The following is a 13,208-nucleotide window of genomic DNA, read 5'->3' as shown; positions in this document are numbered from 1 at the left end:
TCCCGAGACGTTGGCTGGGTTCTCGCCAATCAACGGCGCCTCCCTGTTTAAAGCGCCCGGAAGACCAGGGTGACACCCCTCTCCCCTCTCCTGTCCTCCGGAATCCAACGCCCCAGTCCGTAACTTTAGGGCCACCCGCCGCCTGGAGCGTGTCTCCGTTCCCAGCGTCACTTGTGGTGACACTTGAGGTTCTTTCTAACGGTGCCCAGAACAGAGGTGGATCGCCCTGGCCCCGTTTCCGGCTCCTGACGTTTCTTTTTCTGTGAGCACCGACCTAAATGAGGAGGGTGGGCCCGGACTTATGGTTTGAAAGAGCCTTTGCAGACCCTGGTCCAGGGTGCTGCCTGTTTTCCTGGGAGAAGAGCTTTGGTAATCAGAATTCTGAGGCGTACTTGATTTCTTTGTGACCTGGAGCAAGTGATTTTAGCGATTTCATAATGGAGTAAGTGGCGATAATTTGGTAATGTCTAGAGCAAGTTTTAGACAACTTTCTATGAAAGCTTAAAGGTGATTTGGGAGGACAGGACTGCTCCCCTTGGTCTGTCAACACTTCTGGCCACAGCTAACTTGGGAATTAGGCTCATTGTTCTATGCACCCCGAGGGATATCCAGGAAAAGATGAGAACAGGATGGAAGGAGTTATTGTACTCATCTTTGCTAACAATGCACTATAGACACCCATAATGATTCATTCATTGAAAAAAAATTCAACACATATAAATTTAGGTTTTCCTTTGGACCTGCCTCTAAGAGGTATGGATGCTGGTAGCAGGGAACAAATAGGGTTTTAAAAAACCTCTTTTCATATCTGCTTCCACTTCACAGTTGCCTCTACCACTTGAAACCATCTGGGGTCAAGGCTATTGGTAGGTCCATCTTTAAGGATGAGATACAGGTTGTGCTTTATCAGGGACTTTCAAAAACTTTACTATTCTTTGTGGAGGGAAAATAACATTCCCCTACTGCCAATTTATTCACAGCACTAATAAAGGGGAAATAGAGAGAGACTCTGGATCTTGGGGTAACCAGTTCTCCGTCTTCCAGCTTTAGACTAAAAAAATAAATTACATGATAATTGGAACTGTTTTTTAATCTCATTCACAGAATTGTGTGAAGTACCACTTTTTATAGATGCAGAGTGCCTATGTGAAAGGCATTCTTGATTCTGAGTCACATTAAAATATTATCAAAGGAATTTACAAAGAAAAGTACCCTGTTCTTCAGAAGTCTTCAGTCCCCAAGAAGTGATATTCAAGTCAGATTTAGCCAAGACTGATCAAGTTAAGTAGGAAATTAAATTATGTGAATAATTAATGAAAATACGTAAATATCACCAGAATTTCCTAGGTAGTCAATTCAGTCCTCAACTTTATTCTAGAGAATCTTGATCTTAAACTAAGATTTTTGAAAACAGAGAAAACAATAGCCATTTTTTTTAAAGTGAGTAATACTGATTTATCAGTGATCTCCGTAGTCATTACAGGTACTTTCCCCTCATTGTAAAAATCTCTGTTTCCCTGAACATAATTCAGTTGTGCTTTACAGCTTTCATCAGTTAAATCATAAAGTTTGTGATTAGTCCTCTCTTTACTTACCTGCCCCAGCTCACCTTTCCTCCCTGGCTCCCAGCTTAGCATTTCTATCTTCTCCCAACATCATCCTCAACCTAATCTTCAGGAAAAGCTTGGGAAAAACCTATTGGTACACAAAGAGCAGGCGTTTACTTCCTCCTTTCATGGCTCACTATACTTTCTCAAACCATGTACAGCTCCATTTTCTAAGTCTTATCTGAAAATAGCATTTTATGGACTATGTAAATTTCTATGCCCAAAATAAAATGACAGACTCTGTAAGTCAATTCATGGTGAATATGGAAGCTAATTATCAACTTATTCATTCCACTGAAATAGCTTTCATTTCAACCCACATATTAAATAGTTCATTAGTTAAAAAGAAATAATGAGAGCGCTCCCCTGGTGTCACAGTGGTTGAGACTCCGCCTGCCAATGCAAGGGACACGGGTTTGAGCCCTGTCCGGGAAGATCCCACATGCTGCGGAGTAGCTAAGCCCGTGCACCACAACTAGTGAGCCTGAGCTCTAGAGCCCACGAGCCACAACTACTGAGCCCACGTGCCACAACTACTGAGCCCATGTGCCACAGCTACTGAAGCCCACGCACCTAGAGCCTGTGCTCTGCAACAAGAGAAACCACGGCAATGAGAAGCCCTCGCACCACAACGAAGAGTAGCCCACGCTCACCGCAACTAGAGAAAGCCCGCGCACAGCAATGAAGACCCAACACAGCCAAAAATAAATAAATAAATAAATTTAAAAAAAAAAGAAATAATGAGGAGAAAGAAAATTGCTTTTTCTGAAAACTGCTTAAATTTACTGATCCTTTCTTTGAACTTAATTCTGAGTTGTCTATATCTTATGATGCAACTAGTAAACTTTAAAAGACTTACAGCCATCATTGAATCTGAGAGTTTGAATGGACTCTAAAGATTATCTAGTCCAATTCCCTCGTTTTGTTGAGGCGTAAAGGGGTGAACTGACTTGATCAAGTTCACACTGCCAGTATGTGGCAAGTACATCTAGATCTAGCGTTTGCCTCTGAAGTCCCTGGCCAGGTGCTATATTATAGCACTACTATCATAATATTTTTGATACGAAGAAGTAAAGAAATGGAATAAATATTCAAGAGAAAAGAATAGGAAGCACATTTCAACACTCAGTATTTGTCATGTTGTTAAGCAAAAACAGTTGTATGATTTTTTTAATATAAATTTATTTATTTTTATTTTTGGCTGTGTTGGGTCTTTGTTGCTGCGTGCTGGCCTTCTCTAGTTGCGGCGAGAGGGGGCTACTCTTCCTGGCGGTGCGCGGGCTTCTCATTCTCTTGTTGCAGAGCATGGACTCTAGGCGTGCTGGCTTCAGTAGTTGTGGCACATGGGCTCGGCAGTTGTGGCTTGCAGGCTATAGAGCGCAGGCTCAGTAGTTGTGGAGCACGGGCTTAGTTGCTCCGCGGCATGTGGGATCTTCCTGGACCAGGGCTTGAACCCGTGTCCCCTGCATTGGCAGGTGGATTCTTAACCACTGCGCCACCAGGGAAGCCCCAGTTGTATGATTCTTTTTTTTTTAAAAATTAATTAATTAATTAATTTATGGCTGTGTTGGGGCTTTGTTTCTGTGCGAGGGCTTTCTCTAGTTGCGGCAAGTGGGGGCCACTCTTCATCGCGGTGCGCAGGCCTCTCACTATCGCGGCCTCTCTTGTTGCGGAGCACAGGCTCCAGACGCGCAGGCTCAGTAATTGTGGCTCACTGGCCTAGTTGCTCCGCGGCGTGTGGGATCTTCCCAGACCAGGGCTTGAACCCGTGTCCCCTGCATTGGCAGGCAGATTCTCAACCGCTGCGCCACCAGGGAAGCCCCTGTATGATTCTTTATGCCTTAAACTAGGGGTTTGAAATAAACAAAAAATGTTTTTTAATCACAAAACAAATCTGTTTTGTCCCCTTTGCTGTAAAGATTCTCTCGTAATATGTCATTGAAACAATCACATTCTCAAGCTCTATCTAGTTCTTTGTTGACATAGGATATTTTCTTTCTAAATGTTACTGAGGATAGTGAGTTATTTTAAAGATAACTTTTTCTTTCTTGGCAGAGTAGCCAAATAACCACTGAATTATATTTGGAAATACGTGGGAGCAGAGATCACGGTCCTTGCTAGGTTTTGAAAATCTAAAGTGTCTCATGGATTGAGTAAATATCCTATTGTTAAATGCTATTAAAAATCAAAATAAATAAATTCAAAATTCTTTTTATGAGTTTTTCTAAAAAAGAGATATGAGTCTTTGATAAGGATGTCTTCTTACAAAATTTCTAGTGTAAAATGAAAACTAGCTATCACCAGAATAGCTAAAAAACCAATCAGAATCCTAATAGATTTCTTTTCCCCCTGTGTGGGGATGCATTGAGTAGAAAGCTCATACAGAAGAGTAAAAGTGGAGGAACTAAAAGGTTTTTAAAAAGATGCCTATAGGTGACTTTGACCTACCAGAAGTTTAAATTTAGTATTAATAGACTGTAATCACACCAGTGTAGTATTGTTCAGGAATAGACAAATAGCTCAGTGGGATTTAAAAAAAAAAAAAGTTCAGAAACAGAATCAAGGACTTCCCTGGTGGCGCAGTGGTTAAGAATTTACCTGCCAGTGCAGGCGAGCCCGGGTTCGAGCCCTGGTCTGGGAAGATACCACATGCCGTGGAGCAACTAAGCCCGTGCGCCACAACTCCTGAGCCTGCGCTCTAGAGCTCGTGAGCCACAGCTACTGAGCCCGCGTGCCATAACTACTGAAGCCCGCGCACCTAGAGCCCGTGCTCCGCAACAAGAGAAGCCACCGCAATGAGAAGCCCACACACCGCAACGAAGAGTAGCCCCTGCTCACCACAACTAGAGAAAGCCCGTGTGCAACAACGAAGACCCAATGCAGCCAAAATAAATAAATAAATAAATAAAAATTAATTTAAAAAACAAACAAAAAAACCAAAATGAAAAGTTAAAAAATTAAAAAAAAATAAAGTAAAACATTAACAGTTTCAAAGTTCTTTCATAGCTGGCTATTAAAAAAGAAAGAAAGAAACAGAATCAAGAAAGGTAGTATGTAAAGTAGCTTACTATTTCAGTTTAGTGAGAGAAGGGTAGCATAATTGACTCTCCATTTGGGAGAAAATAAAGTTGGAGATCTCCTCCCTCTCACCATAAAAAATTTCAGTTGAAGATTCAAATATTAAAATCCCTGTAAAATATTAAAAGAAAAATTTGATAAATATTTTTAATATCTCAGGATAGGGAAACTTTCCTAATTGAGGGAGTAAACCCTGAAGCTATAAAGATAAGGAGATATATTTGTTTTCTTAAAACAATATAATCATCAGCGAAACCTTTATATAGCTAGAGACCAAAATAAACAAATTGATAAGTCAGGAGAAAACATTTCTAATATATTTGAAAAAGGATTAATATTCCTTATTTATATTCATTCAATACATATTTATTAAATACATGTACTGTATGTCAGGCACTGTCCTCAGTTGTGGGGATACTGAACTGAGCAAAATAGAGTAACTTTCCTGACTTCTATGCACTTAGATTCAAATTCTAGATTTAAACAGTTCTTAAAATTAAGTAAAAGATAGAGAAAGACAACCCAGAAGAAAAATGGCAAGTCTCAAATGAAGAAATAAAAATGACTGAAGATAAAGGCAGGAAAATACAAACAAAATATAAAGATACCATTTCTTGTATATAGATTGGCAGACACAGAATGATAATATCTAGGAATGGCCAGAGATAAGGCAGTAGGCTCATACAGCATTGGTGAGAGTGAATTGCTACAACTGGTTTAAATAAGCTGATACCCTTTAGAAATCTGTTCTATCAAAAATAAATAAATAAAAGGATTGATATGTTAGGTTATGTAAACAAGGATATACTTGTGAAACAACAAACTGGAAACAGCTGCATGCCCATTAGTTGGAAAATGGTTGAATAAATTATGGAACTCATTCATTCATAAAATGGGCTATATCTATAGGTACTGACACAAAGATATCCTGGTATGTTTAATGCAAAAGCAAGTTGTAGGATAATATGTACAATATGGTTGATCTCATTTCTTCAAAAAGGAAGCAAACAGCGACAGTGATAATAAACAGTACATACATGCAAAGGGAAGGATTCTTTATATGTGTGTGTATGATTAATAGATATGCGGGATTGGAGAGAGACAGGGCAGACTTTTGTATATATTTCTACATTTAATTTGTTACAGTGTGCATTATTCTGTAATTAAAGTGACAGTAGAGGAACTGCTAACCAGCTTGAGTCAAATAACAGGCATATTTACTTATATTTTGAAATATTGGGTCCCAGAGAGCCGTATCTTCATTCTTTTATTAAGTAATGCATAAAGTACTATGCATTAAGTTTATCAATCAACCTAAAATAAATAAAACTCTTTTTTATTAACTCTTCTTTCCTCCCCATCTCCCAACATATATTAATCAGAACTGAAATGCAAACTTGGTGTCAGCAGAGAATTGAAAAAAAGACCCAAACAACCAATGTTTAAAAATATGTGGAAATTGTTTAAAGCTATGTTGAAGTTCGTAGGTTCTTGTTATAATGAAATGACCACTCGAGAAGGAGAGCATAGAACAGGTTTCCAGATCTTATTATGAGACTAAATACCTGAGTGACATGTGCCAACTTGCCTGTCCTCTTTGGATCTTGATTTTGCCCCAAAGTTTCCTTCTAGCTCCAGAATAGATTGAACCTGTAATTTGTTTTAAGAGATTATCCTGGGAATTTTATACATTATCCTTACGCTTGAGGAATGCCTTATCTTTCACAGAGGGCTTTCGTAAGCATGATCTCATGAGACGTCACAGTAACCTGGTGAGGGAGGTGGGCAGAGAGTGAACTTAAATCAACGTTCATGGGCTCTTCCTGGGCTCTCTTTCTGCTGTTCATTATTTCATTCTAGCCAGTTTGCCCTGCTTCTCCTCTGTTTACATTCAAGTCCCTCTTTCATCCACTCACTTCGTTTCTTCTTCGGCTACCCTTCTTAATCTCTTCCACATTCAGTGTACCAGCACAATCAGCTAGTTCATATTTATCAACTTTCAGATTGGTAATTTAAAATTGTGGATTGCTTTCAAGGAGGATTTTAATATATGAGCATGTGTGTGTGTATGTATATGTGTGTTTTGTTTTTAGCCCTTTATTCTGCATAACATGTACAGAAAAGCACACAAATTATAGGCATACAACTCAGTGCATTTTTACAATGTGAGCGCCCCATTTAACCAATGCCCAGATCAAGAAATATGACATTACTAGCAGCCCAGATGTCCCTCTGCCCCTCCCAGTCTCTACCTCCATACAAATTAACCACTATTTTGATTTCTAATACCATGGATTAGTTTTTGTCTGCTTTTAAACTTTATGTAAATACAATCATATAGTACTTTTCATATCTGGCCTTCTTATATCACTTATATTTTATCTATGTTATTCATCTATGTTATTGCATGTAGCAATAGTTCATTCTCATTGCTGTGCAGCATTCCATTGCATGAATAAATCAATTTGTTTATCTGTTCTTATGTTGATGGATATTTGGGTTGTTTTTGTCTATTAAGATAGTGCTATTATGAACAGGGTGGCTTTTGGTGAACATATTTCTGTGGCATATATACTTAAGAATGGAATTGTGGGGTTATACAGTGTGCATATAATTTCCAGTTGTTCCACGTTCCCTTGGTAACACTTAGTATTGCCTGTCTTTTTCATTTTAGCCATTCTATAGGCATGTAGTGGTATTGCATTATAGATTTCTTTTGCATTTCACTGCTAATTAATGAGATTGAATGTCTGCATATGTTATGGTAAATTTGGAGATTCTTTTATGTGAAGTGCCTGTTTAAGTGTTTTTCCATTTTTCTATGGAGTGTCTGTCCTTTCTTGATTTGAATTTTTTGTTTTGTTTTAGAAATTCTGGTTATAGGTTATCTTACTCTACAGCTTGTATTGTTTTTGTGTGTGGTTTTTTTTTTTTTTTTTTTTTTTTTTTTTTTTTTTTGAGTGGAATCATAAACAAAGAACAGAAGATTTACTGCTGTGAAAACAAATCTGTAGTACAGTAGTATGAATCTTGGGTATTAAACATAATCAGTTGAATCAAGTTAGGAAGTTGAAAATCTAATAAGAAATTTGTGTGTGAGAGAAAGTCTATAAGCCAGTTGACCCAAGAGCAACTGAGATATCAAACTTGTTCAGTGAAACCAGACATTATTTTAAATCTCCATTTTTTGAAGGCAATTAAAAATTACAATTCTAACAGCCCACAAACCAAATAAAAAAAACTGTAGAAAGCAATTAAAACTACGTTCAAGGAGCCACTTTTTCAGCTCAATTTCAGCACCCCAAGGAAAAAAAAAGCATCCATGACTATCACAGATGAAAACAGAATGAATGTCATTGGAATCAGTTATTTTCCCCCACTGAGGTATAAAATCTATATAGAAATTTGATACTATACTATAACAAATTGTACTTCTCATAGTTCTGTTTTAATTTCCTTTAAACCCTGTTTAATATAGTTTCTTTAATTGTTGTAAAAATGTTTTCATGATTCTGAATCTGGTTCCAGTTCTTTTTCATTTATTTTTATATCAATATTTAATATACTGGCTACCAGTTCTAATCAGAAAAAAAATCTTGGACATCTCTTCATTATAACAGCACATTCAGCAGAAATTACTGATGTGCAATCAAACCATAAAAGGTGCAGCTCTCTGGAAAGCACATTTCGTAGATTGTTTCAGTCTGAATATTCTTTACAATGATTCTTGATGAAAGACTCTTTTAATCTTGTAAACATCAGTGTGCACAATCTCACTACTACATAGTTTCACGTCCTTGGGCAGGAAGGCCGGTTCACAGCTAGTGAAAGAGAGAGCAGTTTAAGTTTTAATGGCTGATAAACCTTACATCCTGCAGGAGGAAAGCACTTTTCCTTTTTTGCTACTTAAGAATGTGGCAGAAATGTATGCTGAGGTAGCCCAGTCAATCCTTATTTTCTTCTTTTTTTGTAAATTTGGTCTCAGAATATTTCTGGAAGGGTGACATTTCGAAGAAGCCACTGCTGGGACCGGCTTCCATTGCAGTCTCTAATGCTGGGCACCTGGCTGTCCTCTTCCGTGGCTTTATCCAGGCACTGATTACTGTTCACATGCTGCAGGGTTAATTTCACCGGGTCATACTCCCAAAGTTGGTTGCCTTTTAGGTGGTGGCATTTGAGCATTGTGACTGGGCCATTAAGTTTGGAGACATCCAAGCAAAGGTCATCTGTTCTAATTTCTTTGTTGGCAGTGTAAGAGAAAACCTGATTACCTCCCATACCGTGACAGTTAAAAATTCCAACTTTTTCATTCTCTTTTCTAGCCATGTTATCTAGACACTGATTTGTTTCCACATTTCGTATCTCTCCCAAAGAGAAATAGTGACGTGGAATCTGAGAATCGGGATAAATATTCTCCAGGTACCAAGAGAAAGGTCTGCATTGGAGTTTGTGTCTTAGACCAAGTCTTGATGATACATCTCCATAATCTACCTTTGTAACACCTGGAGAAATTATATAGAAGAAATTCTTGAATTCATCCATCCACACTTCTGCAAGTCGTCTGTTATTTTTATTGATAATCTGCCCTGTGCCTCCTGGAAATGTGTAGGGTGTAGCTTTCCGAAACACATGTCCAACATGTGAGCAAGTAACAATCTCCAAAGTTCCTCCACACTGCCAAATCCTAAAGGAAATTTCTAGGTTTTCTCCTCCCCAAATATCCATTCCAGCATCATATGTTCCAATTTCCTGAAAGTAATCTCTGTCTATTGAAAAAAGGCCTCCTGCCATTGTAGGTGTTCTCACAGGAAGAGTTCGATCACCTTTCCTTCTGTCCATTTCTCTTTGGGGAACAGGATACCAGCGAAAATTGAGCTTCCAGTTGAATCCACCATAGGTCATGTCAGAACCTGCCATGTACTCAAAAGTATCATCACTGATCACATCAATGATAGGACAGACCACTGTCTTCCTGTCATGTTTGATCCTGGCTAAGAGAGGCTCCAGCCACCCCACTGTACATTCACAGTGAGCATCTAAAAAGGTGATCACTTGGCCTTTAGACACTGCAGCTCCTTTTAACCTAGCTCTGATCAATCCAGAACGTTGCTCCATTCGAATTACGTGAACTGGTACTTTTAATTTTTTCACATAACTCTCTAGAGGTCTTTTCAAAAAGTCTCTTTCACTGGCATCATCTACTAGAACAATTTCTTCTAGCATGTGTCTTGGTGAGCGATTAATGACACTATGGACAGTTCGCAGAAGTGTGCTCCAAGCCTCATTATGGAAAACAATCACCACACTTGTTGTAGGAAGATTATCTGGATACACCTTTGTTTTACACCCTTCTAACCTAACATCTGGTAAAGATCTGTTGAGTGCAATCATCTCACTTGCCATTAAATTGAACTGATTGATTTTAAACATCTCTTTCATCTTTTCTTGATCCTCTTTAGGAATGACGACTGGTTTCCCCATTTCTCCAGGACCTTCATGAGGCTTTTGTACTGGCTCTAGAACATCTCCAGCAGGAAGTCCTCTCTCTTTTTTTTCATCACATTTGTTGCATTCACTGAAGTAAAGCAGCAGGAACATATCCAAGAGTACCCAAATCAAGGAGGTGGCTAGGACCACCTTGCAATATGCAAATTTTCTCATGGCACTTTAAGTCAAATGCAAAATTTTAAAATATATATATATATAAATATACAAAGATCATGAAAATTATTCCAATCCAGTTTCATCAGAAATCACGTTCATAACCTCGGTCCGCGCGCGCGGCGGCGGCGGCGGCGGCGGGCGCTCCTCGGGGCCGGCCCGGGCGGTCGCGGCGCGGTCCCGCGGGCCGCAGCGCGGGCGCTACTCTCGGGCCGCCGTCCGCCGCGCCGCCTCCTCGACCACTGCCTGTGTGTGGTTTTAAGAAAGTTAAAAAAAAAAGTTTAAATCTGGACCAACTTAATTTGGAGCATGGCTTATAGTAGTGTCAAATGAAGTAGAAAGATTGATATGCATAGGACAAAAAGATGTTTGAGTTTGGCCAGGAGAAAGACATGACTGGGAGTTAGAGTAGAATTAAGTTGCATGAAGTTAGGGGGTAGTTAAAAAAAAAAAAAAAGGAAAGTGAAAGACCAGTTAGGCGTTTGCTTGTTGAGTACCAACTGTGTGTTTGTTGTGCCCGGTGCTGCACATTCAGGGTGCCTGCTTGCACAGACCCTACCTGGGCCCTTGAAGCACCTGGTGTTGTATACTCAGGAATGATTACTGTGGCTGAGAAAGTTAGCCATCAGAGGGAGAAGAGAAATGGGACAACAGGTGCAGAGGTGATTGGGCAGTAGAGCACATGAAGAGAAACCTGGAAGAAGAGGCCTGGTTGGAAGAGAAGACAAGGAACCGGTGTTGGGCAAAATAAAAAGAATATGCTGAGGTCAGAACTAGCACTGAAAGAAAAAGGTGAAATCAGAAGAGCTGATTTCAGTAGGAAGGTAGGTGAAAAATAAGGTTCATAGTCTGTAAAGTGATAGACTTGAAAGAGGAGCATGAGAGGAGAGAGAATGGTTATGGGAGTAAGACTGAGTTTTCAGGACTTTTAGGAGGAATGGTGGGAAGACGAGGGTCCTAAGAAAATGTTGGAGTAATTATGCAGGAAGAACACCATATGTGAACATTTCATTTAATTTAGGGATGGCTGATGATGGCTTGGATGTCTAGATTTTTTTAAAAAATTAATTAATTTACTTATTTTTGGCTGTGTTGGGTCTTCGTTGCTGTGCGCGGGCTTTCTCTGGTTGCGGCGAGCGGGGGCTACTCTTTGTTGCGGTGCGCGGGCTTCTCATTGCGGTGGCTTCTCTTGTTGCAGAACACGGGCTCTAGGCACGCGGGCTTCAGTAGTTGCAGCATGCGGGCTCAGTAGTTGTGGCTTGTGGGCTCTAGAGCGCAGGCTCAGGAGTTGTGGCGCACAGGCTTAGTTGCTCCGCGGCATGTGGGATCTTCCCGGACCAGGTAGATTTTTTTTAAATAGGAAAATATTCTGCAGAATTTTTAAACATGCTTTGACACCAGGCACTGTATTTTATGCATCTCCCTTTTCCTCTCCCTATACAGTGCCTTTTGTGTAACAAACAGTAAATACTTGCTGAATGAGGTAAACTCATATTAAACATAGGGCTCTAAGAAGTGAATTATGCATATTGAGCTCAGTTTTACCATTATTTTTGTTCATATGTTTCTCATTAATGTAAAAATCCGTTAAGTTCACATCATTGGACAACTTGATGGCAACATCTCCAGTAAATATTTATTGCATGAATAAATGCATTTGTAAAAGTTACTTTCTCTTTAGTGTGTAAAGGTTGTAAATAAAAAAAAAGTTCAAGGCCCCATCTGTTATTAAGGCAGTCTTTATTTTTATTTTTAAAAAAAATTTATTTATTTTTGGCTGTGTTGGGTCTTCGTTGCTGCACATGGGCTTTCTCTAGTTGCGGCGAGGGGGGCTACTCTTCGTTGTGATGCGCGGGCTTCTCGTTGCGGTGGCTTTTCGTTGCGGAGCATGGGCTTTAGGCACGCGGGCTTCAGTAGTTGTGGCTCGTGGGCTCTAGAGCGCAGGCTCAGTAGTTGTGGTGCATGGGCCTAGTTGCTCTGCGGCATGTGGGATTTTCCCTGACCAGGGCTCGAGCCTGTGTCCCCTGCATTGGCAGGCGGATCCTTAACCATTGCGCTACCAGGGAAGTCCCCTTAAGGCAGTCTTTGAAATGGAAAAACTGCATTCATTGTCTTAAATATTTGGGATGTAACAACCTTGTAAAAAACTCAGTCGATCACTAAACGCATTCCTCTCTTTTTGCCCCTAGTGGAATGAAACAGTCGAGCTTTTTCGCACCAAGATGCCGTTACGGAAACATCGCTGTCGTTTCAAAAGTTATGAACGTTGCTTCACGGCGGCCGAAGCTGTGGATTGGCTACACGAGCTGTTGAGACGCAGCCAAAACTTTGGTCCCGAAGTGACCCGCAAACAGACGGTCCAGCTGCTGAAAAAATTCCTGAAGAATCACGTTATTGAAGACATCAAGGGAAAATGGGGCCAGGAAGACTTTGAAGACAACCGTCACTTGTACAGGTAATGGCAACAAGTCAGCCCCGAAGGGGAGGAGTTTGGGGAGGACCAGTGGATCTGCTCAGTCTATTGAAACTTCCTCATGTGAAAGAACTTACTTGTCCGTGGGCGTGATGCTTCTACTTGTGATTTGCTGGGTGGAGAACTGAATCTGCTGCTACAGTAAAATTGATTGCAGTTTTTCTTGGTGCTCTTTTCTTCATAGAGCACCCCTTAAGTAGTCTTTTGTTGCAGTGGCTTTTCAGTAAGGAAGCCTTTTTGTGCCTTTTGCACACTGGGAGGATGGCTATAGTAGCTTAGTACCTCTCCTGGGGAACCTGAAAGGGTGAAACAGTAGTTCTGGCTTGCACCTTTCTGAGCAGTGTGAAGGTGTGTGTTCAGGGAGTTAGTGGCAGAGGTGTCTGATCTTT

At 40.1% G+C, this 13,208-nt stretch overlaps 2 protein-coding genes across 2 annotated transcripts in view; one reads left to right on the top strand and one right to left on the bottom strand.

Moving 5' to 3' along the window:
* The window catches only part of DEPDC1B (DEP domain containing 1B), a 117,736-nt gene that overhangs the window by 291 nt on the left and 104,237 nt on the right, over positions 1 to 13,208 (top strand). Inside the window, exon 2 of the mRNA XM_061187820.1 lies at positions 12,536 to 12,801. Coding sequence (XP_061043803.1) covers positions 12,536 to 12,801 — 266 coding nt within the window. The remainder of the gene's footprint in view (positions 1 to 12,535; positions 12,802 to 13,208) is intronic.
* LOC133089709 (polypeptide N-acetylgalactosaminyltransferase 1) lies at positions 8,344 to 10,466 on the bottom strand. Its single transcript, XM_061187819.1, has one exon. It carries the CDS (start codon positions 10,344 to 10,346, stop codon positions 8,667 to 8,669), a length of 1,680 nt encoding a protein of 559 aa, XP_061043802.1. The 5' UTR covers positions 10,347 to 10,466; the 3' UTR covers positions 8,344 to 8,666.

The sequence above is a fragment of the Eubalaena glacialis genome, chromosome 4 (genome assembly GCF_028564815.1).
Source record: "Eubalaena glacialis isolate mEubGla1 chromosome 4, mEubGla1.1.hap2.+ XY, whole genome shotgun sequence".
NCBI classification, from domain to species: domain Eukaryota; kingdom Metazoa; phylum Chordata; class Mammalia; order Artiodactyla; family Balaenidae; genus Eubalaena; species Eubalaena glacialis.
The sequence above is the reverse complement of the archived record's forward strand: the minus strand, read 5'-3'. Positions and strand labels throughout refer to the sequence as shown.

What these genes read in the sequence shown, in the direction of transcription:
- LOC133089709 (XM_061187819.1), bottom strand. Translation starts at nt 10,346, where the DNA reads ATGAGAAAATTTGCATATTGCAAGGTGGTCCTAGCCACCTCCTTGATT.